The 27857-nt window shown below is 42.7% G+C and overlaps 2 protein-coding genes across 2 annotated transcripts in view; both read left to right on the plus strand.

Moving 5' to 3' along the window:
- The window catches only part of LOC116517945 (guanine nucleotide-binding protein G(o) subunit alpha), a 203880-nt gene extending 199278 nt beyond the window's left edge, over window positions 1-4602 (plus strand). Inside the window, exons 7-8 of the mRNA XM_032231138.1 lie at window positions 386-539; window positions 4185-4602. Coding sequence (XP_032087029.1) covers window positions 386-539; window positions 4185-4246 — 216 coding nt within the window. The 3' untranslated portion in view covers window positions 4247-4602. The remainder of the gene's footprint in view (window positions 1-385; window positions 540-4184) is intronic.
- An 11332-nt stretch (window positions 4603-15934) lies between these two features.
- LOC116517911 (guanine nucleotide-binding protein G(o) subunit alpha-like) lies at window positions 15935-18897 on the plus strand. Its single transcript, XM_032231096.1, is given in 4 exon segments — window positions 15935-16023; window positions 16025-16065; window positions 18711-18752; window positions 18755-18897. Coding segments are annotated over 4 exon segments (315 nt in total).
- The last annotated feature ends 8960 nt before the right edge of the window (window positions 18898-27857 follow it).

Here is a 27857-nt window from a genome sequence, read left to right on the forward strand (position 1 = left end):
CCTCTATACCAACTGTGTCTCTTTGGCTGCGTTTCATGCAACATACTTAATTGTTGTTGAGTAGACCACATTGTGTGGGTTCCCACAATGAATTGAACTCTACCCCAATCAAACGGATTTGGTGAATTCAACAGGCGAAGCCGTAAAAGAAACTGACCACAGTTAAAACCGAGCATCTTCTGTACATGGCCTTTAAGTGTGTTGTGCAAACCCAGTTGTCATTTATGTACACATTTTTTTCGGTGTTTAAATATGGGCTGTGTTGCACCCATTGTTGTCTGCTTCCTTTTGAGTTTTTCCTTTCTTAATTTTAGACGCTTCCCTACATGTTGAAGATGGTTTTGTAACCATCCCGGCCTGACACGTTATCTCTTTTATGTTACAGAATCGCATGCATGAATCGCTGAAGCTGTTTGATAGTATCTGTAACAATAAATGGTTCACAGATACCTCCATCATTCTCTTCCTCAATAAGAAGGACATTTTTGAAGAGAAGATTAAGAAATCCCCGTTAATTATCTGCTTTCCAGATTATGCAGGTAAATAAAACACATCCTTTCATTATATATGTGTATATACACACAAACAAACACAAACACACAGAGAGAGGAGGGAGGGGGAGGGATGGATAGTATTTTGTGACTCAGAACATTTGCCCTTTGTTGAGTCAAAAATTCCCAAACTAGGGTCCACAAATAGACCAGATGTTGTATCAAAATTGTTTTTGAAAGGGATAGGGAAACATTGGTGGGGAAGACTCCTGCGAGTCCCTTGGACTGCAAGGCCATCCAACCGGTCAGTCCTAGAGGAGATCAACCCTGACTGCTGTTTAGAAGGCCAGATCCTGAAGAGGAAACTCAAGTACTTTGGCCACCTAAGGAGAAGGAAGAAGGACTCCCTGGAGAAGAGCCTCATGCTGGGAAAGATTGAGGGCAAAAAAAGAAGGGGAGGGCAGAGAATGAGGTGGCTGGATGGAGTCACCAAAGCAGGATGTGAGCTTAAATGGATTCCAAAAGGCAGTAGAGGACAGGAAGGCCTGGAAGAACATTGTCCGTGGGATCGTGATGGGTCGGACACTACTTCACAAATAACAGTAACAACAACAGGGAAACATCAAGAATATGTAAATATGGCCCTACATTACTTCACCTTCAGTTAACAGACTCGGAGTTAGTTTTGAAGAGGTTCAGATTACAAAGAGGAACTTGGCATAAGTCCAACATGTGCATAATAGGGATGCTGTTGCTACCGAACACCTTTCTCTGAAAAGAAGTATTAGCTAAGTAGACCTTCTCTTCCTCATTCTAGCCTGGACCCCATGCCTTGGTTGTCGGGCAGGAAAATATATGAAGCATTTTGCTAGCATCACCAACAACCATGAACTAAAGGAATTGCATCAGTTTCTTCCTTTATAGTTCTGGGCAGAACTTTATATTCAGAATGAGTTGAAGGCGAGGAGGAGTAGGAAGAAGAAGAAGAAGAAGAAGAAGAAGAAGAAGAAGAAGAAGAAGAAGAAGAAGAAGAAGAAGAAGAAGAAGAAGAAGAAGAAGAAGAAGAAGGGGGAGGAGGAGGAGGAGAAAGAAGGAGGAGGAGGAAGAGGAGAAGGAACAATTAAACCCCTAGCAACCTAGAATTAAGGAGAAATTTCCTGACAGTGAGAACAATTAACCATGCTTGCCTCCAGAAGTTGTGGGGGCTCCATCACTGGGGGCTTTTAAGAAGAGACTGTACAGTCATTTATCAGAATATTATAGGTCTCCTGTGAGAGCAGAGGTTGATTAGATAGTCTCCAAAGTTTCTTCCAACTTTGCTATTGTTAGTTAAATTTTTTATCCTATGGTTCTGCTTCCTTTGAATTCTTTAGAATTAAAGAATCCAAAACATCATCTTCATCTTTAGAGGCATAGTATGGTCCAGCAGTTAAGGCATCAGGCTAGAATGAGTTCAAACCCCCACCCTTACCCATAAAAAGCTAAGCTGGATAACCTAGGACTAGTCCCTCCTCCCTCCCTCCCTCCCTCCTCTCTCTCTCTCTCTCTCTCTCTCATTGCTCCTTCAAAGTTAAACCAAATTAGCATTTCATATGATAATTTGAAATTATTTCATCATATTTCATCTGTTGGTCTATTTTACTATAAGCAACATAAATCCTCAAATTCAATTTTAACATAGAGAGCATTTAATTTAATTAATTGTCCACAATAAACAATGTTACTATCATTTCCTTATATCTTAATTTACTACATAACATTAACAATCTTAATACTATTCCCTTTAATCTACTAATATATCTTTTCTTTCTCTTCCTCCTCCTCTTTCTCATGGGCTCTCAAAGATTCCCCTTCTTATTAATTTCCTTTTTTTCCCCCCATTCTCCCAGCTTTTTCTTTTTCTTATTTTTATGATTATTGTAACTTTCTTCAAAATCGTTTTCTCACTTTTAATTTTATTATTCTAGTAGCTTTCCCCAGGGTTTTTCCAAGTCTCTTCCCTTCCTTGCTGTTTGATTGTTTCTTTTGGGGGGGGGGACGTTCCCCTTTTTCTACTTTTTTTGTCACTGTAAATCCCAATGAAATCACTAACTGATTTTTATTTTCAGTTCCTTTTTCTTTCGTATTATCTTCTTGTTCTTCATTTATACCCTTCCCCCCCCTTTCTCCTATTTCCTGGTCTGTGTGTTCCATCTGGTTTTCTGACTCGTTTATACCAATTAAAGTTCCATGCACATTTTTAGCATCTCAAATAATTCATCATACATCCAAAACTCCATAATGCAAGTTTAACTAATTTAACAAAATTATATCACATTTAATTAAAGCTTAAAGTCCATGTAATTCTTTTTTCTCTTTTATTTCCAAATTCTAATGTCCAATTCTATTATTAATATAGTCCAATCCAAGTTGAAAAGTGTTTTTTTTCCTTTCACAGCTATAGATAGTCTAAATCAAACAATGGTGCAAAACCAAGCACTCCTTAAAAGTTCTCATGGTTTCAAAATATCTTTTCCTGTAGCCACAGTCAATATTTTGCAGCTGCACTCGCTTTCTTCTTTCATTAGGTATTCACTAGGTCCCTAGGTATTGTAGTATTCTCTGCTCACCAACAGATGGCTCTCTCCAATCCGCAATACACTCCAATAGCTGACTGTCAAAAACTGTCAAAATCCATAAAAAATAGAAAAGGGAGAAAAGGGACTTTCCCCCCGGGTCCTTTCTTTTTATTATTTTAATATCTTCAACTCCAAATGTAAAAACAGGAATCTTCTAAGGCTTTAGTACTTAACCTCCGCTGTTTCGTTTTCCCTCCATAGAATTCCTGAAATGCCAATTAGCCCCTGATTCAGTTCCATTGCAGGACCCAAACTTTGTGTTTTGAGAACATTTTGGATAATCATTTGTCTGAAATGGTATAGGGTTTCCTGCCAAAGCAGGGGGTTGGACTAGAAGACTTCTAATGGTCCCTATTCTATTCTATTTTGTGCTATGCTATGCTACGCTACGCTACGCTATGCTGCTCTACTCTACTCTACTCCATTCTTATTCCATTATTCTATTCTATTCTATTATTGTATCTATTGGTCTATTCTATTAGTCTATTCTATTACTTTATTCTATTATTCTATTCTATTCTATTAGTCTATTCTATTATTGTATTCGATTGGTCTATTCTATTATTCTATTCTATTATTCTATTCTATTAGTCTATTCTATTATTCTATTCTATTATTCTATTCTATCATTCTATTCTATTATTCTATTCTATTCTATTACTCTATTCTGTTACTCCATTCTATTATTCTATTCTATTCTTTTGTTCTATTCTATTCTATTAGTATTACTCTATTCTATTATTCTATCTAGCCTATTATTCTATTCTATAGTCTATTCTATTCTAGTCTATTATTCTATATTATTCTATTCTATTATTCTCTTCTATTATTCTACTATATTCTGTTATTCTATTCTATTAATCTATTCTGTTATTCTATTTCTGTTATGTTATTCTATTCTATTCCTATTCCTATTCTACTCAGGAAACACAAACCTTGCTTCTCCAAAACCTTTCATTCTTCCTCGTGATTGGTTGGTCCTCCTGTCAAGGGGAGCCGACATGGTGGTCTCTTCTTGGGGAGTGGGAGGCTTCCAAACATATTTTCACTTGGCTGTTCTTTCTCTCCCTTGCAGGAACCAGCAACTTCCTGGAATGCAGTGACTTACATTCAAGTGCAGTACGAGAGCAAAAATAAGTCATCCAACAAAGAGATATACACTCACATCACCTGTGGCCACGGACACCAACAACATCCAGTTTGTCTTTGATGCTGTAACTGATGTCATAATTGCCAATAACATTGCGTGGATGTGGACTGTAATTAAAACCCCTTCCTCCCCCCGCTTCCTGTAGAAGAATCGCAATTCATTGCATTGTTTGGTTCGGTCCTCCTTACTCTTCGTATGTAGCCCTAAGACCCATCGTTTTGTTTCAGATGTAGAGGTTGGGGAGCATGGGTTACGCACTCTACTTTGATCTGTCATGGTGGGAAAAGAGATCTTGAAAAACTGCTGTCTGTGCCTCAATTCACAGGGCTTTTTGTTCACCGCATACAACACGAAAAGGATAAAAGAGTTAATAATCAGCTCTGGAAATGCCCTGAAGGGAATTTCATAAAAATTGCTGATTTCTCAAATCTTGTTCAAACTTTCCACTCTCGTTTCCCATTTTCCCACATCTGTTCCTCTGCCTTTCAATGCTCTGATTTCTTTTCTTTTTTTCACAAAAAGCTTAAGACCATAAAAAATACATGCGCTATTAATCTTTTGGCTGATTTTTTTTTTACTGTTTTGCCCGCCTACCTCTTCTCCTCCAATCTCCACCCAACCTGGACTTTCGTGTCTTCAAATTTTACTTTTTTTTTCCATTCTGAAATACATCTGAAATACCAGATGAATTTCCAGAGCAAGAATTCCATGTATTCATTTTGCCGTTCAAGCAAACGTACCCAATCTACACATTTAAGGACTAGACCTGTGATGATGAACCTATGGCGCAGGTGCTACGGGGGGCATGCAGAGCCCTCTCTGCCGGCACATGAGCCATCATCCCAGGTCAGCTCCACTGCATATGCACATGTGCCTCCCGCTGGCCAGGTTATTTTGGGGTCTCTGCCGTGTATGCGCGGGGGCAGCCCGCATGCAAGAGATGTATGTGCAGGGAGCAAGGGGGCCAGCAGTGCCCCAAACACATGGCCTCTTTTTGGTCCCAGGGGGATGGAGGGAGGCCTGCTAGGCCCAAAAAGGGTTGGGGGCATGTGCAGGGGGGAGCATGCACATTGCACTGCACAGGATGACAAAAAGGTTAGCCATCACTGGACTAAACAATCAGTGCCTATGGAGCTAGACAGCCGTGAGGCAGAGGAACATCTGGAGCCTGTTCCCAGCGTGCACATGCGCAGAGCTGCCAGAAGAAAAGAACAACTCAGAAATCAGGGTCGATTTGGGAGTAAAGTCACAGGTAGAAGGTGATTGGCCCCTCCCATGGGAAATAAAAGAGGAGCAAAAGGGGAGGGGGCTTTTGCAGGAAACAATTTGTTTGTTCAGTCATTAGATTTGTTTCAGGAGTGTGAAGGTCTGTCTGTAAATCTCAGAGACTCTGTGCCCAGTCTTTCCTTGCACAGCACCGCATTGGAAAATATTGACATGGCAGCTTTCCAAGATAGATAAGTTCTGTAAATAAATATTCCTTTGAAATTTTAGCAGGCCTTTGCTGAATGGGAATGAGAAGAATTCACATTTATTTAATAAAAGGGGTTTTGTCCAGACATCATGCTCTTTGGGGAAGTCTACATCAGAACAAGTCTTAGGGTGAAGACACCAAGTAGAAAGCAGGAGACCATGAGTTCTAGTCTTGCCTTAGCCCTGAAATCCAGTTGGGTGACCCTGGACCAATTACTAGGAGATGATGATTCTAGTCCTGCCTTACATCAAAGCCAATTGGCCTACCTTGGACCAGTCTCTCTCAGCCCAATGCACCCTCACAGGGTTGTCGTGCTGGGCAAACAGAAGGAGGAAGTTGTGTTGTTGCTTTGAGTTAAAATAATAAAGGCCGGGTAAAAACAAAACTAACTAATAAATAGGATGGTTCACTACCACGTCCAACAGAATTATGATCCAGGGTGGTGTTCCGGGCTCATAGGTAGATTTATCAGGTATCATGACGGTCAGAGTGAAGAAGAGAGAATGGATGTTGGAAGCTGGTTTGAGATGATAAGAGTGTCAAAAAAGGCCATGTGAGTGGGGCAGAGGGCAATGGGTCGCAGGAAATATGGGAGTAAATAGATGAAAGAAAAACCAAGCGAGGCAGATAATGAAGCTAAGAGTTCTGCAGGAGACTCCTCAGTTTGAACAAAAACAGGTAGAAAGTCCAAGGAAGTTGATTTTGGAACGGGAAAAGTAGCAAAAGACACATTCAAAGGCCAGAAGGAAACGGTTGCAAAACCTTACTGGGGAAAGTCTTGGGTTAGGTTCTCCAGAGTTTCTGGTTGTTCCATCACTGGAGGGTTTTAAAGAAGAGATTGGACAATCATTTGTCTGACCTGGTCTAGGGTTTCCAGCCTGGGCAGGGAGTTGGACTAGAAGACCTCCAAGGTTCCCTTCCAAACTTTATTATTCTGTTCATCTGTTAGGAGGTTATGACTATTTGGCCAATCAGTAAGACTTTCTTGAAACCATAGAAGAATGCTAGGTTTGTATGCATCTATAGAAGGCAGGCGGATGAACTGAATCAAAAATATCAGGTAGAAAAACAAAGATCTTATTGGATGCTTTCTGCATGTACTGGGCTCAGGGGTGGGCTTCAAAAATTCTGATGGGGTTAAGCCAGGAATTTGATAGCTGGTTGTCCTGGCACCGGGTGAGATGGGGTGTTCTGTTTTTATTCTGTTTTTATGAGCCCTTGTGGGAGCTAAGTGGCAATATGCAGCCTTTAAATGTATAAATAAATAGAAATGAAGTAAACACTTGGTTGGGAACTTAAAATTACTGCCATTGTAGATGCTTGATAGAAGAACATGAACAATGGACTCTCCGTATTCTTGGAAAATGTCTCTGGTATCAGTGGCTTAACTATTGAAGAGTAATGCTGAATGTATAGGTTTCATTTTTGCTTTTTATCTTTGTTGCCTAATTTAAACCAAAGTATATAATGGACTAAATGTTAGTGTAAACCGACTGTCATATTTGCAAAAGTGGAAACTTTGGCAGGTAATATTTTGAGCATGTTCCTATCGAACATTTTCAGCGCTGTAAACAAAATGTGTGTGTTTGTGCTTTGAAGCAAATTCACATCCGATACTTCCCTGAATGAAAGCCTAAATTAAAAGATTTGGAATTCAGTTGTATCTCTAGGCCAGTGTTTCTCAACCTCAGACACTTTAAGGCAGTGGTCACCAACTGGTGGTTCGTGGACTACTGGTGATCACGAGAAAATTTTGGTGGTCCGCAGAAAAATTATATGCATTTTTTATATTGCACAAAATCAAACTACGGCCCTGGGCCAGATATGTGCAGTGAATGTTTGTGTTGCTGCAGAGAGTCCCCCCCCCCTCGGGGTCTTTTATGTGGGTCAGGGGGAGCAAAAATTCTGACTTGGGGTCTGCTTTGGCCTCCTGTGTGGGGCTTTGGGTGAAGGCTGGAAGGAAGCACCGCTGGTGGAAAAGAGCCGGAGGGCCTTGTTCCAGTGGGACTGCATCATGGCCTGGAACTGGCTGGCTATCTCAGCCCGTTGAGCCTCCAGGCACAAGCACCTGGCCTTGCACTCCCACAGGTCTTCCCTCTGCTTGGAAAGCCTATGCTCGTAGTCCTCAGGAGGTGCTTCTGCTGAGCCTCCTTCTCGGTCAGATCCAATTTGAACTGAACTGTTTTGCCAACTCTTTCTTCTGGTGGATGCTTAGCTCCAACAACTGCTTCCTGTTGGGGCCCTAAGGAGCTCGGGGGGGGGGGAGAGATGGGGCTGGGAGGGGAGGGGCATGTAGAGGCTGGCAAGGCATTAGGCAGATCATATTAGTGGTCCGCGGGATTTAAAATTATGGATTTAGTAGTCCCTGAGGTCCAAAAGGTTGGCGACTCCTGCTTTAAGGTGTGTAGACTCCCAGCACAAGTCCACACATCTTAAAATGGCTGAAATTGCACCAATGTTACTGTGAAGGATAGGTGGACTTCCGGTTTACCTGGAACATCTTTGCAATAATTTCAAAAATATATATTTCTCAAACTTAGTGACTTTAAAATGGGTGAACATCAACTCCCAGAATTTCTCAGCCAGCAGAGGGTATTCTGGGAGGATTTTGACTTTCGTAGCTGGCTGGAGAATTCTGGAATTTGAAACCCACGCATCTTAAAAGTTGGCCAATTTGGCAAACACAGATTTGGTACCTTCCTGATGTATGAAATGATACAATTGATCAATTCTGCTCGGGAATTGAGGAAGGTGCAATCTCGCCATTTTGGGAGGGCACGTAACGTGTCTGCATAATTCTTGCAGGGACATCTAACCATAGCTAAGAAAATGCACTAGATTGCTACAACACAGGCTCTTTCCGTCCTTAAATATTTGCCCATACTCTGTTTCAAATGAATCACTTTGAGGAACTAAAAAGTAGTAAAATTCTACTTATCTTGCCCAGGCACATTGGCAGGGAATCCTAAATCAATGCAAATGCCTTGGTGGAAATCCAAAATTCAAGAATTGCATATACATTTTTGCAGTGTTTCCCAATCTTAAAGCATCTCCTTATCTTGGCTTTTAAAATCTTAATATAGCCTCCTGTAGCATGGCATGTTCAAGAACAGGGGGAATTCCCCATGACATTAATCTCTGTCTTAATCTCAAAGCAATTCAACAGGACATTATCTCTTTTGCCACAAAAAGAGGGAAAGTAATTAACCTGCAAATAGAGACATGCTCCTGTTTAAACCTAGCATATTCTTAGTTCATTGTTGTATAATTGCCCTCTGCAGGAATGAGTAACCAAAAACATGACACACGGTGGTGCTTTTTTCCTTCACCTTTTGCAAGCAAGCAAGATAGTGCTACCCTATTTAGCAGTAAAATCAGTACTGACAAAAGGTTTTTTCAACGAGTCATACCCACAAAGAAATAGGTGGCTTCTTCAAACATGAGTGCCTTCTGCAAATGCGGATTAAGCTATGATATTGATTTGAGAAGCATGCATATTGCATGCATTAAGGATGCTATAATTCTGTATTCCAGTAATGCGGTAACAAGAAAGGTCAATGTTGCAATGTATAAATCACACAGCCTGAAGAGGTTGCTGATGGATGATTAGCTGTGTGCTGTTAAGTTGGTTTTGGCTTTTAACAACCACATAGTTCAATTTTTTCCCCTAGGATAGCTTACCCAATCTTCCAATGATGCATCTACGTTATTGCTACTGTTTCATTTTGCATCGCCTACCTGATTATTTGTGTGGCTGGTCTCCTTAATTGTTTCTCTGTTTGCTACAAGTGGAAAAGGGAAGGATGGAGAAATAGTCTCATCAGTTCTGAAAAATCTTAATATAGTCATGGTTACCTCACTATTTCTAGATATTTTTTAAACTCTGCCCACAACGTAAAGGCTCAGAAACCTGCAGCCCAGGGGTGGAATCCAGCAGGTTCTAACAGGTTCTGGAGAACCGATAGTGGAAATTTTGAGTAGTTTGCAGAACCAGTAGCAGAAATTTTGAGTAGTTTGGAGAACGGCAAATGCCACCTCTGGCTGACCCCAGAGTGGGGTGGGAATGGAGATTTTGCAGTATCCTTCCCCTATCAAACCACGCCCACCAAGCCAATCCACACCCACCAAGCCACGCCCACAGAACCGGTAGTTTAAAAAAATGAATTTCACCACTGCTGCAACCCTTTTTTTAACGTGATCAGAATCTAACTTTTCTGGACTCAAGCAGAATTTGGAAATTCTACTATTCTTCCAATCTGAATGATAGTTTCCCCAATTCCGGACAGACTTATTTCCTGAAAACCAGAACTGTTAGGAACAGTGGATGCTCACAAAACTAAAGTCTATAACAAATAAATTCAGTGAGATTGGATGGAAAGGTGTGACGCAGAAATCAAAGAAATGTGGACCACTAAAATCCAGATGCGCCCAACTTTTACATCTAGTGGTTTAGATTAGGGTCCCATTGTCAACATTTATTATTACAGGTAGTCCCTGACTTACAAGAGTTCATTTAGTGATCAAAGTTACAAGGGCACTGAAAAAAGTGACTTCTGAGCTTTTTTCACACTTACGACCATTAGAACATCCCCATAGTCACATGATCAACTGGTTCATATTTATGACGGTTGCAGTATCCTGGGGTCCTCTTTTGTGACCTTCTGACAAGCAAAATCCAGGGGGAAGCCAGGTTCACGTAACAACTGTGTGACTAACTTAACAATCGCAGTGATTCACTTAACCACTGTGGACAGAAAGGCTGTAAAATGGGGCAAATCCACTTAACAAATGTCGCACTTAGCAACGGGAATTTGGGGCTCAGTTGTTTGGTTTGGTTTTATTGGACTTATATGCCGCCCTTCTCCCAAAGGACTCAGCGCGGCATACAACATAAAAACACATATGACAAAAGTTTAAAAAGATTAAATAGGAAATCCAATAACCTTTAATTGACGATTTAAATCAAATTTAGGATTAAATTAAAATTAACAATTTAGAATTAATAATTTAATTTATTCTATTCAGCCAGGCCGGCTTGCTGAAAAAGCCAACTTTTTAGGGTGCGCCAGAAGGACTGGAGGTTGGGGATTATGCGAAGCTCCGGGGGCAGCTCATTCCAGAGGGAAGGCGCTCCCACAGAGAAGGCTCTCCCCCTGGGGGTCGCCAGCCAACACTGCCCGGCCGACGGCACCCTGTGGTGGCCAACTCTGTGGGATCGTACTGGACAGTGGGAGGCTACCGGTGGCAGTAGGCAGTCTCGCAAGCACCCAGTTATGGTCATAAGCCAAGATAATCCATGCCAAAATATAACGGGAAGGGAAAGGCTCGTTCTGGACTCAACTTTGTGATTATGCACAGACTTGTTTGCCATAAAGCATGTGAAACAGCTGTGGTGGAAATGCAGCATTGACACCCTTAAGAACATCTGCTTGACTTCTGCAGCCCAACCACTTCGAAAGTCTGATGTTGAGGTGAAACGTGACCTTTAAAATGTGGGTTTAGGTGAGGTTGTGAGGTTGTGATAGTTATCATGGCGAGGTGAGCGGCAATGTTCCAGTAACCGATAGTGCGAACATCTTACATTGCTTATTAATGTATTTGAAGATCTTTAGCAGAGAATTTTCCGTGGTGCCACGTGAAAGAGAAGGGTAAATGATGTTTGCGCTGCGTGGCATCATCAACGCAAACAACTCACGTCGTGACTCAACTGGCGCGAATTGCCTACTGACGTCAGTAGGAATGATGTCATTGTGCGCGTGTCATTGTGGTCACATGGTGAGTGTAACAAATACCTATGACGCCAAACAGAGCCTCAAAGCAATAAATTGCTGGGGGGGGGATTATCATCTCTGCACTGCAGAGAAGGGCTGACTACAAGACATTTTGTGTTAACGGTTAAAAGCCTGCTAGGTAATACAATGCTCTCCATGGATTATGTATCCTGCAATCCAAAATTTAATATGCTATTTATTAAATAACACTATTTAATAACAATTGTCAAAATGGAGAAATGTTCTGTAAAAGGTTTTGGGCATCGCAAGAGAGATCTTATGTGTCTGTTAATGTGTTATAGCCCCTTGTAAAGTGGGGAGGGATGTAAAACTAATGACTTTTTGGCCTCACTGTACCTTAGGGATCTCTTTTTCAATTTCTCTCTGGCACGAAGATGCAATTGATACTATATATCCGTGATGGTGAACCTATGGCATGCGTGCCACAGGTGGCATACAGAGCCCTCTCAGTGGGTATGCAAGCTGTCGCCCAGGCCAGCTCCATTGCGTAGGTTTGCGTGCCTCCCGCTGGCCAGCTGGTTTTTGGGTCTGTGGGAAGAGCGCATGCTGGAGAGGCGTGCTCATGTGCAGGGAGCTGGGAGAGCGCAGGGGATCCCATGCACTTGTGCAGGGGAGCGTGGGAGGGCTCACCTGTGCATGTGCAGGGGGCGGGGTGCATTGCATTATGGGGGCGGGCTTTTCGCATGCAAGGACAAAAAGATTAGCTATCACTGCTGTATATCAAGAGTGTCTTAGCCCATCACAGCAAGTCATAATGTAACTTCTTTCCTTTTAGTCTAGAGTCCACCCATATGGTCCATAAACCCTAGTTTATAGGTTTATGTAGTGCAGTGTTTCTCAACCTTGGCAACTTGAAGATGCCTGGACTTCAACTCCCAGAATTCTGGGAGTTGAAGTCCAGACATCTTCAAGTTGCCAAGGTTGAGAAACACTGGTGTAGTGTGTGAAGCCGGCAAGTTTTGATTAATTTGATTTTCCCCCTTTTAACAAACCTGTAATCCAGCAGCTCCCCCAATCTTTTGGGCATCAGGAACTGGTTCTGGGGAGAGTGGTTGGTCTGGGGACTGGAGGAGCTGTGGTTTCACATGGGGATGGAGCTTCCCATGTTTGCGTGGCCCAGTTTCTGGCACGCCACGGACCGATGCCAGTGGCCGAATTGGGGGTTGAGGAACCCCTGCTGTAATCCTTTTCATTTCCTAGTTTGGAACAGGATGAGGGGAGCTTTGCTGTTTGAGTGCGTTAAACCTACTTTGGGGTTATGCTATAGTGGCAGGAGGATCAAGCGGGCACATAATGGAAGTAGCACCATGCTGCCATGTCACAACCTCCAGCCCTTTTTGGCATGAATTAAGGTGCATCAGCCCGACGCTGCTTTTTGTCATTTCATTGAAAAACCTCCATGTTACAATTTGTTCTGTTTTCCACCTCAGAAGGGCAGGAAAATCTTGTTCCTGGTTTTTTGGAGCCTTTTGCCAATTGTTCTGACCCAGGTTCCTAAACATGGCAAATCTTCTGATGTGATCTCAAAAGATTCCTTTATTAGGAATGCCGGCAGCCCCGGCAAAAAGTTTCTCTTGCAGGCTAACACGTCCATCCGTCCAGAAGATGAATAGTTGTCTGCCCACCTATTCATCCCACCCCCTGCCTTTTATCTCCAGAGCAAGGGTGGGGCCTTGTTAGCAGCAGTGGCTTCCCAAGGTCTGGCCCATAGATTTCCACTGCTCTCCTCTCCTCTGCCTTCTGCTCATCTGTGCATCAGGCACTGGACCCAGCAGTTCCTCCACTTCCTCATCAGCCACCTGCAGACCTGGGGGCTGTTGACTCTCCATCTGAGGGCTGATGAACAGCCCAGGCTCCGTCTCTGACTCTCTTTCTCTGCCAGCTCCATTCCCTCTTCCCCCTCGGAGCTCCCAGGTTGCCTTGATGCCACCTTCCTCCTCTTCCACTGATTTGGCTGCTAGTGGGGCCGGTGGCCGGCAGGGCACAACACCAATATTGAATAAGGGTTCTGACGTTGGCCATCTCAAATGGTTCGACCAGAGATTTAGAGATATATCCTGGACATCACTAGGTGTCTCAACAGTTGGGAGCATCTGACCGACCTTTTGCAACATCTGAAGTTAAATAGGATTGGCAGTTGAGCCTTTGATGGGAGACATTCAGAGAATCCCAGGGGCTAAGAGTTAAGAAGAAGAAGAAGAAGAAGAGAGAGGAGGGGGAGGAGGAGGAGGAGGAGGAGGAGAAGAGGAGAAGAAGAAGAAGAAGAAGAAGAAAAGAAGAAGAAGAAGAAGAAGAGAAGAAGAAGAAGAACGAAGAGGAGGAGGAGGAGGAGGAGAAGAAGAAGAAGGGGGGGAAAGGAAGCGGGTAGAAATCGATGGCAAAGTAGTTGTATAATGTTGGTTGTTATTCTCTACTGCCCGAGTTCCCTGAAAATGGAGTAGGATATGAGCATCATTAGATAAATAAATAAAATATATGGCTGCCAAGGAAATTGCTTGGATGTGTCCATGACTTTCCAGGGAGTGAGCACAACACAAAAAGTATCTTTACTCTATATGTATTTAATGATTTCCCTTTCTCCCTCAATAAAAAAATAATAATGGGTCAGGAGCCCGTCTGAAGAGTCCTATGCAACCCTGTAAATATTATCAGTCTTCTTGATATTTCCTTTTTTTTTCTTATCATGCCTCTTTTCTTTTTTTCCTGCTGGCTGCTTAAAATGCTTTACAGAGATATGAGTTTGAAGGAGATGGGAGTTTGCTGAATTTCTCCTTATGTTTGCAAATTAGCTGCAGAATCTTTTTATTCCGATTTTTTTAAAAAAATTGCATGTTTGATCGGCCGCAACGGTATAATGATCATTTTGTATGATGTGTGAATGAGCCTCAGTCCAGTCCAAGAGTTCTTTTGATTCTTATTGTAATAATTATTGGCTGCCGTGTATTTATTAGTTACCAAAATTAATAAAGTGCCAGCTTTTTCTAGTGTCCGAGACACTTTTATTGGATTCCCTCTACGGAGCACAGGGTGTGCAATGGGTTGAGGTTAAGAGGTTGGACTTGTCGGCTGGAAAACTGACAGTTCAGGTTGAGACCCGAGTGCCATTGTCCTCGCTCAGCTCTTGCCAACCTAGCAGTTTGAAAGTATGCAAATGCAAGTAGATAATAGGTACCACTTTGATGGGGAGGTAACGCATTTTGTGACATCCTACTGACCATATGACCATAGGAATGACGTACAAATGCACCACTCCATAGTATCAACAACAACTAGGGGAGTAAAAGCTGCAGAGACCCCTTTTATCTTTAGCTAACAAAGGCAGATGTGAGGAAAGCCATAGAATATAGCAGAAGATGTCCACACCACTTCTTAATAAGGACATTTTTCATCCTAACAGTTTCCTGAGAAGAAGAGAAAAGTGCATGTAGAGATTTAAAGATTTTAGAGGTTTATGGAGATGTAAAGAATTTAGAGAATACAGATTAGCATAGTGGAAGAAAGTGTTTCGGGAAGTAACTACTGTGTTTCCCCCAAAATAAGACATAGTGTATTTTATTTTGACCCCGAAATAAGCGCTTGCCCTTATTTTTGGGGAGGTCTTGTTATTTTTGAGGTGCAGGAGGCAGCGAGCGTAGTCACCTCATGGCTGCTGCTGTGTTGCAATATTTTCAGGGAATGCTTATTTTCCGGGTTGAGCACATGCTCAAAAGCCCAATTGGGCTTATTATCCAGGGAGGTCTTATTTTCAGGGAAACAGGATAGAAGAAGATCAAAAAATCTATGACTACCCCACTGAAAACTCCTGATTTTTTTTTTTAAATTGGAGTTTATTGTGAGTTAAAGTACAAAAACAAAGAAATATCAAGGGAGGGAGGGAAGGAAAGAAAGAAAGAAAAAGAAGAAAGAAAGAAAGAAAGAAAGAAGAAAGATGCAAGAGAAGATAAAAAGGATAAGAAAGCAGGGACTTCTAACCTTTTTCACTTCCTAAACTAGCATCTTTCTTATTCTCACCAACTCTATCATGCGAGGTGAATTTTCTGGATGACTTCAAGGAGAAAGAAAACTAGGAAGAAAGCATTAGGAATTCCAAACAGTGGCAGTCTTGATCTCATGCTTTTTGTAAACCTGTATTACATGCTCAAAGTAAAGCAAAAAGAGACAGCAGCATGAGACAAAACCCAGATCCTTCATACAAATGAAACTAACCTCCAATTTTCTTACTTCTGTATCCGAAACGATGATTCACCCAACAGGGTTCTTTAACTTTTGTTTCACTGCCGGCTTGGCCATTGCTCTTTCTCTTAAGCTTAACTTGGTTTCTTTCTCTCTCTCTCTCTCCAACCCCCCTTATTTCCCCTCCCGCCATCTCCTTCCTTCTTTCCGATGCAGAACCGCATGCACGAGTCTTAATGCTCTTCGACTCCATCTGTAACAACAAATTCTTCATCGATACCTCCATCATACTCTTCCTCAACAAGAAAGACTGTTTGGTGAGAAGATCAAAAATCGCCTCTGACCATCTGCTTCCCTGAATACACAGGTAAGCCTCGGATCTTAGATCTGTGTTTTGCAGCCTGGCCAACATTGAGATGCGTGGACATTGACTCTCAGATTCCCCAGCCAGCCTGGCGAGGGAATTCTGGGTGTTGAAGTTCACTCATCTTAAAAGTTGCTGAGGTTGAGAAACACTGGTTTAGGGAGTTCCCACCAGAGGTGGTATTCAGCCGGTTCGGACAGGGTCACCCAACCGGTAGTGGAAATCGCAGGTGGGGTCGCACACAGTCACATTTGCGAACCAGTAGGGAAAGTAAGTAAATGCCAACCCTGGTTCCCACTTCTATCCAGCTGTAGACAGAGCTGCAGAGGTTCCATGGAATACTAACTTGTTCTAATTCAGCTGTTGTCTTATTAACCTGGATAAGAGGGCAGAATTTTAAAATATAATTTAAAATAGCCACAGGTCACAGGGATAGCCAAATCTTGAAGGATCTTTATGATCTCAAGTGAAATTCAAAACATGGTTAAGTCATGGATATATGCTTTAATAATCTAGATTGGTTTTTTGAGGCACCATCTTTGTTGTACTCAAATCAGTCGTGGGATTCAAATAATTTACCAACCAGTTCTCTGCCCTAATGACCAGCTGGGTAGGTGGGGCTCAGTGGTCATGTGATCATGTGGGTGTGGCCAAGTCAATGTCACTTAGGTCAATGGGCACTTCGCTTTAGTTATTACAATGGTAATAAGGGTTAACTGGAGAGGCAGTTCTGTAAGAAGGGCAATAAAGATGAGGCTAGAAACAACACCAGAATGTTTCCTTCCTGCCTTCCTACAGGATTAGCCCTGTAAAGTGGGAAAAAACAAAAGGAGATTTTTTCCAACAACCGGTTCTCCCAACTGCTTAGAAAGTACCAACCGGTTCTCCTGAATTGGTGCGAACCGGCTGAATCCCACCACTGACTCAAATGCACCAGAGTTGAGTTCTAGTTGCTTAAAATTTAAAACTCTTCCCCTCCTTCCATCCCTGAGAAATACTGCTGTTACCCAGTGCAATTAAGAAATTTCCAGGATACAAGGAATAAAGAGCCAGTCTTGTGTTAACACACTGCAGAATTGCAAGCAAGAATGCAACCAAAGATGCTTTCAATGAAACTTTGTGAAGCAATACAAAAACCCTAGTTTTCTAGAGAACAACACACAGTTGCCACGTTGCTTCGCTTTGAGTTGATTGACAGCCTCCTCCATGGCTAAAAGTCCCTTTCAGTTTGTGATTGTTCCAGAGAGGGCTGTCAGTGTGAGTGATACCAAGAGTTTCAATGGGGTAAATGACATCATGGCTTCACTTCATTGAAGTGAATTCAGATGGCTCCACATCATGACTTAAATGGAGTCCATGTCCAGAGGCCTATGAGAGAGGGAGAGGGAGAGGGAGGGAGGGAGGGAGAGTAAAGAGGATGGGGTTCCTTGTATTACAGAGAATCTGTGCAAAAATAAAACTTCTTTGCACAACAAACTGTTCTAAGACGAGAACCTCTCCTGATGAACTGAAATAACCTGAAAGATTTATTCTGAAAAACATGGCAACTTTATTAGGGTATACAACACTCACTGGTCTGGGAATCCTAGAAAGTTCTGTTTTTCTTATGAAGCAGACCGATCTGGTCAGTCCAGAGATCTAGGCTGATGCCTTAACTACTACATCAAACTTGGCTGTCTAACATGGTTAGGTTTGTTCAAATAGATTTGGACACAAAAGTGGTTGGCCAATGCCTCCTTCCTGGGGCTGAGAGAGAGTGAGTGGCCTATGATCACTCACTTGGCTTTGTGCCTAAGGCAAAACTACAACTCTTAATCTCCTGATATCTAGCCTGATGCCTTAACCACCACACCTGGCTCTCAAACATGGGCTAGGCTTGTTCAAATAGATTTGGGCACAGAAGCCATCTGCCAGACCCTTCTTCCTAGGTGTGTTGGCACTCCAGCGGCCAGCAGAGCTGGCAGCAGATTCGGACAGTGAGGAGGTTGGGGAGAAAGATGGGCCGGTCCTGGAGTCTGGGGAAGGCTCTGATGGGGGCTCTGTGTCGGAGGCAGAGAGGAGGACAGAACCATATGTCAGTTATCAGCTGCCTTCAGAGTCAGATATCAGTGAGGCAGAGGAACAGCTGGAGCCTGTTCCCAGCATGGGCATGTGCAGAGTTGCCAGACGAAGGGAACAGCTAAAGAACAGGGGTCGACTTGAGAGTAAGGCCACAGGTGGATGATGAATGGCCCCTCCCAGAGGAAATAAAAGAGGAGTGAAAGGGGAATGGAGTTTGCAGGAGACCATTAGTTCGCTTCATTGGTTCATGGCTCTCCGAGACTCCTTGCCATGTTTTGCAGATATCAGCTTGGCAGCTCTCCAAGCCAGATAAAGTCTGTGACTGTAAACCTTCCCTTGGAAGACTTTGCTGGATGTGAATGAGCAGAATTCACAGTCAATTAATAAAAGCAGTTTTGTCGGGACAAGGAGTTGGCTTCATGCTGCTGGGAAGCCTCAGTCAGAACACTAGGGCTGAGAGAGAATGGCTGGTCCAGCTGGCTAAGGCAGGTTTAGAACTCAGGGCCACCTTTCTCCTAGCCCCACTACACCAAAGTTTGCCGTCGAAGTTGAACCGCCATTCCTAACAAATTCTTCTTTCTCTGCAGGACCCAACACATACGAAGACGCAGCGGCCTATATCCAAGCACAATTGAAAGCAAAAACCGTTCGCCGAACAAGGAGATTTATTGTCACATGACCTGTGCAACAGATACAGGCAACATCCAGGTTGTATTTGATGCCGTCACCGACATCATCATTGCCAATAATCTTCGAGGCTGCGGCTTATACTGACCCCTCCCTCTCCCTCTTCCTTCCCCCTTCCTCCCATCCTGTATAGCAAGCAGCATCTTTGGAAACAATCACAGCGAGAGGGGAAAAATAATATAATATATAATAAAATTTGAAAAAAAAAGGCAAAACAAAGTGCGTCTCACAACAACACACACAAACACACAAACACACACACACAACACACGAACACAGTAAAAATGAACCGTGCAAGTTGGTAACTAAAAAGGCATCACAATGATGCAGACAGACCCATTGTAGAGATGCACTTGTTAATTTTAATCTTGCCTCAAACGATTCCCATCTCGGAACTTAGTTCTTCTTTCCTGTTTAAAGTAACTTGATGGCAGATAATTCAGCCTCCTTTTTTCCCCTTCCTTCTTTCCTTCCTTCAGGAAAACATAAGAGGAAATAATAATGAATAAGAAAATAACCGAGTGATTAAATCAGTTAATTTTTCTAAAGTGTTTAGCCGCGTCTTTAAGAAATGAACTCTCCGGCAAGTTTAAAAAGGAAACCGTTTTCTTTTAACAAAAATAAATAAAAAGTAGCAATGTTATTTTTTTAAAGGCATTTATGCATAGGGTGCTTTAAGAAAAGGCTTTCCCCCCTCCCCTTAGCTCTAAAGGATTTTAAAAGAAATCTTTATGTATGGAAAAGTTTCTTCAACACTGAGAGGTCCCAGTTTGTTGGTCCCATCAGCTTTTGAAGGGTTAAAAGCAAAGGGAAAGGGAAAGGGAAAATTGGAAAAAAAATGTGCACAAACAGGCTTCCCCTGCGTCCCTCCACCAAGAGACCACACTGTACAGCCACCTCACCTCGCCCTTGGCTTGATAGGAATCCCTTCCTTTTCCCCAAGCTAAATTTGGCCCTTCCTATTTCCCCTTCCCATCCACAAGGGAGGCCAAGAAAGAGGGAAATCCCATCCATGGTTTGAAAGTTGGGCTTACCACATTGGCCCCATCACACAAGGAGAGGACATTCACCCTTGCATGTCAAGGACATGGCCAAATGACCAAGGAGCAATGCACCACCGAGGTAGTACAACGTTTATTAAAAGTAAAGGTTTTCCCATCTAGTCATGTCCGACTCTGGGGCACGGTGCTCATCCCCATTTCTTGGCCAAGGGTTGCCAGCGTTGTCCGAAGAGATCCCCATGGTCATGTGGCCAGCATGACATGACAGAGCGCTGTTATCTTCCTGCAGAAGGGTTACCTATTCATCTACTCGCATTTGCATGCTTTCGAACGGCTAGGTGGTGTAGAAGCACCTAGAACCAATAACATTATTTGGCTGTAACTAGGAGAGGGGATCCTTTTAGTGCTAATTTGGAAGTACCCCCATCCATGCATGCAACACCCGCCTTTGTGTTCAGGCCCAAACCATCTTCTGACCTTTCTAGAGTAGACTTTCTGCTCCCAAACTCCAGCCTCAGGTTGACACAAGCTTTCTTTTTTTTTGCGTTGCATTGACGTGTCCTGCTGTGTTAGAATCGTGGCTAATTTTATGAGATGCAATGAAAGGGAGTCTTTGCCCAACTCTTTTGATATTTGGGAGGCGAACAAGTCAACTCCAAAAGAGAAGATGAGAAGAATCAAAAATTTGCTCGACACGGGTGCTGGGGAACAGTGGTGGGTTCCGACGGTTCGGCCCGGTTTGGCCACACCGGTAGTGGTATGGCGGCCTGGATTGCTGGAACTGGCAGAGACCCAGGCCTGCCACACCCCGAACTGGTTCCCTTGTTGCCGTTGCCGCCATCTTGTTTTTTAGGTCTGTGCATGCACAGAACAACTTTAATTGAACTGTGCATGTTTGAGAAGCGCCCGGTGCGAGCACACTGGCATTAAAGCCGGGCAGAACCCACCCCTGCTGGGGAAGGGTTGCTCAGGTCCTTCCTGTTGACACATGCAAGCAACACCCAACCACGCCTTCATATCTACACAGACTCACCTACATGCCACCTTTTGCTCGCTCCCTCTCTCCACACACACCACAAATGGAGTGAACCAATGCTGAGGAAGGCAGCATCACCTTCTGAGATGGTTGTGACGGTCCCCATCAGAACTTTGATGGTTGAAAAGGGGCCTCCTTGTTTTGCTTTGTTTGGGAATTGGCCAGAGGAGATCCTCATAATAGACAGTAGAGCAAATGACCCAGACGTTAGGGGAATTTTGGTCTTGCCTCCCCAATCCTTCCTATTATAACAGGTGCTGTTTTTTGTCCACGGGACAAGGAGAAATGGAGGCAGTATGATCAAGACATTTCCCACACACCTTAGGTTTGAAGCTCATAAGATGTAGATTTAGATGCACCAAGATGGCCAGGAAACACCAATGGGAAATATCCAGGTTTATTGTCATAGTCATAGTCATTGCTATACATATTCACAACCTCCTCCCTCCCCTTGATCCTTCATGAAAGTCCTCCCAAAACACTTTTGGGCACTACCATCACTTTAGGACTGGCCAAGAAAACGGGGTACATTTTATTTGGGGTGGGGGAGAAGGGTTTAATAATGATTGTTCTGCTTGTCTCGTTCACTCTCGGTTTTGTATTTTGTTTCTAAAGCACAGCTGTCACTGGGTCCAAGGGGCCGAAATTCTCTCTGTGATCTTGTTTTGATGTTTGTTCTTCTTTGAAGGCCACTTTGTACCATCCACCATTTTCAGTCTTCTTTTTCTTTTTTCTTTTTGGGAAATGGATTAATTGGGTTGGGAGGATTTTTTTAAAAATTCCTCTCTCTGAATTTTATTTTATTTTTTAAAGTTTCCATGCTCCCCATGAATCCATTTCTTCATCTTGCTTTTCATTCCCTTCTTCCTTTTCCAGTCCTTTTGTTTTGTGGTGGTATCCCTTGTTTCTCTTTCTTTTTCTCTGTCTCTCCCCCTCCCTCTCTCTCTGTCTCTTCCTCCATCTCTTCTCCTTCTCTCCCCCTCTTCCTCCCTCTCTCCCTTCCCTTCCCTTTCTCCCTTTCTCTCTTCCTCCCTTTCCCTCTCTTCCTCCCTCTCTTGTTCTCTCTTCCTCCCTCTCTCCCCATCTCTTTCTCTCTCTTCCTCCCACTCTCTCTCTCTCTCTCTTCCTCTTCCTCTCTCTCTCTCTCTTCCTCCCTCTCTTCTCTCTCTCTCGTGGGGTTGTTTGTGCTGCAAAAACAAACAAAAAAGACAAAAAAACTAGGAAAAATAAAATTAAAATTAAAAACACGCATAAAAAGCAACAAAAAATGAAAAAAAATATGAAAACCAAAATCGAATGTAGTGTTTCTATTATTTTAAAAGCCACCATTTTCATGATCAACATTTTGTCATTTCTACTCTGATTAAGCAATCAGAGGTTCTTCACATTTCACTTGTAAGAAGTACCTTTGCTGGAAAAAGCCAATTGCACCCTTTTTTCAATTAAAATCTGGAACAAAAATGCAGAAGAAAATTAAAACACACAAACATACACACAAACAAAACCTTTACACATCTCTTTAAAAAATGCCAGATCTTTCTAAGCCTTTCTATTACCAATTGGTGAGGTTTCTGTGATCTATTAGACACTGCCAATTTCTTTCTCTGACTAATGGAAAAATTCATGTGTAGCTTAATAAAGAGAATGTTTGTCTGTACCACCAAGAGTCTTCCTCTTTCACCTTTTGGTTGTTGTTTAATTGTGGTTTTCTTTTGTAGACAACATGAGTGTGAAGACATGTCCCATTTGGGCCAGTCTGACAGTCCTCTTACCTTTCCTTAATCTCTCGTTAAATATACCAAATTAAAGAGAGGATCAGGTTGGGCAGCTAGTTGGTGTCAGTCTAGCCGCAGCTACTCCCTAGGAAAGAAAGACCCTTGACTCCATAGGATTTAGAGAAAAGGTATTTGTACTAGAGATGCTGCATGCAGCACGGATGAGGCAAGCTTGGAGGAAAAACCATGCAAAAATCATAGATTGGAAGCAATCTCCCCATGTCCAAAACCCTCTCCCTTGGGAGCCCAGTCAAATCAGGTCTCATTCTGATGTTTTGGGAGCTTTGTGCCACAGGAGCCTGTATACATTCCTTTCCCAGGTCTGGCGTCCTTGAAGCTTGGCAGATGCAAGGGTGGGCTTCAAAATTTTTAGCAAGGGGTTCTCTGCCTGGTTGCTGGGTGGGTGTGGTCATGGTGGGCATGGCACCACAGCAGGGAGGGGGGCATTTTTGCCCTCCCCGGGCTCTGGAGGCTTTCCTCGAGCCTCTGGGAGGGCGAAAACGGCCTCCCCAGGCTCCGCACGGCCCCTGCACTTACCTGCATCCATGCGTGAGGGCACCTGAGAGGGGGGTGCCAGCCAGGAGTGGGATTTGGGGGTTCTCCAAACTGCACAGCTAGAGGTTCTCCCAAACCCCTGTGAACCCCCAGTAGCCCACCCCTGGAGCAGATGGATCAGTTTGGCACCTCTGGTTCCTGTTAGCATCCATACTCCCCAATTCCCCACAACATTCCTTCATGCTTCCAGCACATTTCCCCTCCCAGATGCCCCCTCCTCCCCTGGCCATGGCGAGCTTCAAAGAAAGTGAAGATGAGCAACTGACCGTTGGTCTAGAAGTCCTCCAAGATCCCTTCCAACCCTATGATCCGAAGTCCTAGAACTAGAATGATCTCACAAATGTATTTAAGCAACTACCGTGTACTGCTGTGGGTTTTGTGTATTTGGGGGCAAGCGAAAATGGGTGGGTTGTTGCACTGGCCACCACCAATCTTCGCCCCTACCTATTTAGCTATGAGAGGACCTTCTCTTGTGAAATGGCTTCTTGTCAGGCACAAGCAACCAGAACAACTTGTGGATAACCTTAAGTGGAAACTTTACTGCTAGTCACCAATGTTACCAGAATCTCACCAGGCTGATTACATTCCCTTGGGAACGGTCAGATAAGGCTCCAGGAATTCTGGAGGGAGGAGGACACACCTGTTTTCTGCAAGGACTCTTAAACTCAGCTCCCTCTTAATCCCCCCGTCCGGTCTAGCTGGAGGTTCCACCCCATACCCGATGGGGAAACCACCTTTTCACGGCCACCAAAAGGGTTCCAAGAAACACCCCCAAAGAAAGAAGACTCCAAGGCTTGAAGTTCCTCAAAGTTCCACTTTATTAGAGATGCCATGTTGGCACATCTGGGAAAACCCAAATCCGAAAGCATCCGGGTTTCCCCCACCCCTGTGAAAGTTGTGAAAGTTCACAACCCTGCTCAACACTCACAAGCTCATCACATTGGCCAATCTATTGCAACTGGAAACAATCCCCAGTCACTCCCATCCAGGTGCAGACAATTGTCCTCGATTCCCAGGGTAAAAAAATGTTGTTATGGCTAAATTTCCACCACTCCAACAACAACAACAACAAAAAACCCTCCCAGGCTAAAGTAGACGGCAGTCAGGAAGCAAAAATAAAAAAGGCTTCCAAACTGAAAGATATTTTAAGGCCCTCAAATACTGGAAGAGAGGGGGCTACAGTGGCTCATGTGGTTAGATGCAGGCCTGCGCACCACTGAGGTTGGCAGCTCGTCGGCTCGTCGGCTCGATTCCCATGAGCGAATAAACCGGGTAGGGACAAGAAAGGAGTGTTCCTCGATCGCCTACTGGCATTCAGGTGTCCCATGTGTAAAGATAACACTGCCTGAAAAAATTCCTTTCATAGAGGCTGCCAGCTACCTCAGTGATCCATGGCTAACACCTGCCATACGCCGAATAAAAAATAAAACTGGAACCCTCCTCTCATGCCACTCCTTCTCCTTCTTTTCATTAAACTAAAGGTAAAGGTTCCCCTCACACACATCTGCTAGTCCAGTGATGGCGGATCTTTTCAGCACCGAGTGCCCAAACTGGAACGTTCATACATGTGTGTGCATGTGCATACTGGAGCACTGGAAACCCAAAGAATAGCTGGCTGGCGCGTGCATGCCTTTTTTATCTGTTTTTGGGGGAGTTTTATCGGGGTGTTTTGGGAGGTATTTCCAGACCGTTTTCAGGCCGTTTTATGCCACTCCAGCACCCATGAAGACCAACTGGCAAACTGTGCACCCCAGAAACCAGGACAGCAGCTGGCGATGGTGTGCGTGCCCACAGAGGGAACCTATGGCATGTCATAGGTTTGCCATCACGGTGCTAGTTGTTCCCCACTTTAGGGGGCATTGCTCATCTCCGTTTCAAAGCCGAAGAGCCAGCGCTGTCCGAAGACGTCTCCCTGGTCATGTGGCCGGCATGACTCAACGCTGAAAGCACACGGAACGTGGTTATCTTCCCACCAAAGAGAGTCCCTATTTTTCTACTTGCATTTTTTACGTACTTTCGAACTGCTAGTTTGGCAGAAGCTGGGACAAGTAATGGGAGCTCACTCCGTTAAGCGGTACTAGGGATTCAAACATTTTTGACAGATGGCAGTCCAGTCTCTTCTTGAAAGCCTCCAGAATTAATTCAGTTTAGGATTCAACCCACCACACCTGAAACTGCCAACAAGGCAATAAACCAGTTTAAAGGGAAAAGATGAAAATGAATTCAATGTAACAGATACATATAGCAATAGTTAACCTTTTTTAAAAAATGGTTATGTGCCATCAAGGCAATGTTGACTAGTTCTTTTTTGTTTTGAAACTCACTTAGATGAGTTGCAATACACAAGTACAAAATAACCCACTTTTCCTCCCTGTGGCAATGATGCCAATCATAAACTTCAAATGGCTTCTGATGTTAATCAGATTTGGAACAGGACCCAGTTCTGTAAAGCAAGCGATCTAAAATTTAGGATGCTAGGTTAGGTAATTTAACCTACTTTAATTCAGGTTCTTATCAACCACGCAGGAGAGGTTGACTCAAGCAATTTACTGCATTTGCATCCAAATTCTGTAGGGTGTGGTTTGTGTGTTTGGTAGCTTAGCGTACAACAATCAGCTAGTTTAATATTTAATCATGTACGCAATGGTCAATCCCACTCAAATAAGACATGCTGTGCAAGATAATTGATTTACCTTCTGTGATGAACAGCAGCATTCTCTATTTAAACGTTTATTGCAATCCATGGATCAGTAAACAGCCAAAGGAATAGCTTGCATTCAGAAGTTATGGGTGCTCTTCCTCACAATAGTCTTCACTTGCAATTTATATAGAATCTCATATCATCAATCTAATATATATGTATACAGTTATTATCGTTAAACATTCATTTGACTACAACTATTATTACATCCTTTTATGTGAGATATTCTAAATTTAAAATGAATTTATATTGTGGCATTTCATTACATCATCCTAAAACGATCCAATGATATTACATCTTTATATATTCTATATAAAATTGTTTATCTTTAGTTACAAAACTTTTAAGCATCCTCTCCATAGTCCTCACTTACAATCTGCGTAAAATTTCACATTATCAATCTAGTATATATGTGTGTGTGTGTGATTATCATTGTTAATCACTTGTCTGACTATAACCATTATTACTTCATTTTATACATAATATTCTAAATTTAACTAAATTTAAATTAGTTTTTATTATAACATTCTATTACATCATTCTGTATCCTTCCAATAGTAGTGCAATCTTATATCCCTTGCCATTTGTAGTATTTGTATTATGATTGCTTTCTTGGTAGATCTTATATGGACTTCTCTTGGCAACTTGTTTTTCATTGCATATTGTAAAGACCCTCCATCTGTTCCTTCCATCAACTTCCCTTTGGTTATCACTGATGCTTCTGCCAAATTTTCTCCCTTTTCTTCTTCTATGTTTTGGTACCTGGGGTAAAGTTCCAATCTGTCAGTCTCCCATTTCAATATTCCACTACTGTCATTTCCAACTATGCTCAATCTGCTGTCAATATCAACAATTTCCTTATCCCTTTGTTCATCTTTTTCTTCAATTTTTTGAACTCAAATTTCATCAACATTTGGTGAGTATTCTCAATTTTTCATCCATTTTTTCTGTACTTTGTTCGATATTCTCCATTCTCTTTTCAATGCTGTTCTTTATTTGTATTTTTTTTTTAATTTCTTGCATGATCATTTGCAATGTTAATTACTTTTCTTTTTCATGTTGTGCCATTCCTCCAGATAGTAAACACTGCCACTATAGCATCCAAGGCTTTTTTATTAAATTCCAAACAGATTCACCACAATCTTTCAAATCAAGGCTTTCTTTTCACTCCAGTCCAGATACTGATAGGACCCCAGAGGAGCAGCTGTATAAACAATCCGTGCTCTTCCCGCTATCATTTTCAATAAACAAGCTCAGAAACCTTGAAGTGTAGATCAAATGTTCAAAGAGAAAAAAGAAAAGCAATGTTTCCAAGCCTCCAAGCCTCTAAGTGGCAGTGTTACTTCTTTTCCCTCTGCTTTTACTCCCCTCTTTATATTCCAAACTTAAGGAGAAAGGTTCTTAGGAAAAATCCAATAGAGCGTTGAAAAAAGAAAAAGAAAGAAAATCCTAATCAATAAGTATTAAAAAAAGAAAAATAGAAGAAGAAGAAGAAAAACTGGTCCAGTTTAAAAAGTAAGAAGCATTTGTAAAATTCCATCCATAAAAAAGAAAAATTAAAGAAACATAACACACTAAGTTTGACTCAGGCTTAATCTCGTTGCTTAATATCTTTTGTCTTCAATTTTAATTTTACTTTTGATCTTTTTGGGTGCTCTCTTCTCTAATAATAAAATTTATCTCACCAATTTGATACACTCTCTCCTGCTTTGCTTCCGTTCTGAAGCTGTCCCAACTTTCAGCAGCTTCAATGGCTGCTTCTCTGTAGCCGGAAAAAAAGGGCTTCTCCTGGATCTACTGGGGACTTTGCGATGTCCCTGGGATCAGCAGGATGTGCCCTTCTCTATCACCATCTGTATGGGACAGTTTAGGTCCAGCAGCAGAGATATCGATGGCGATCCTGGAGCTCCAACATCGAGCGTCGTACCGTCACGACGTCAGACCCACCTCCTTTGTAACTAATCAACATACTGTATGTA

Source organism: Thamnophis elegans, chromosome 14, assembly GCF_009769535.1.
Source record: "Thamnophis elegans isolate rThaEle1 chromosome 14, rThaEle1.pri, whole genome shotgun sequence".
Taxonomy (NCBI): Eukaryota; Metazoa; Chordata; class Lepidosauria; order Squamata; family Colubridae; genus Thamnophis; species Thamnophis elegans.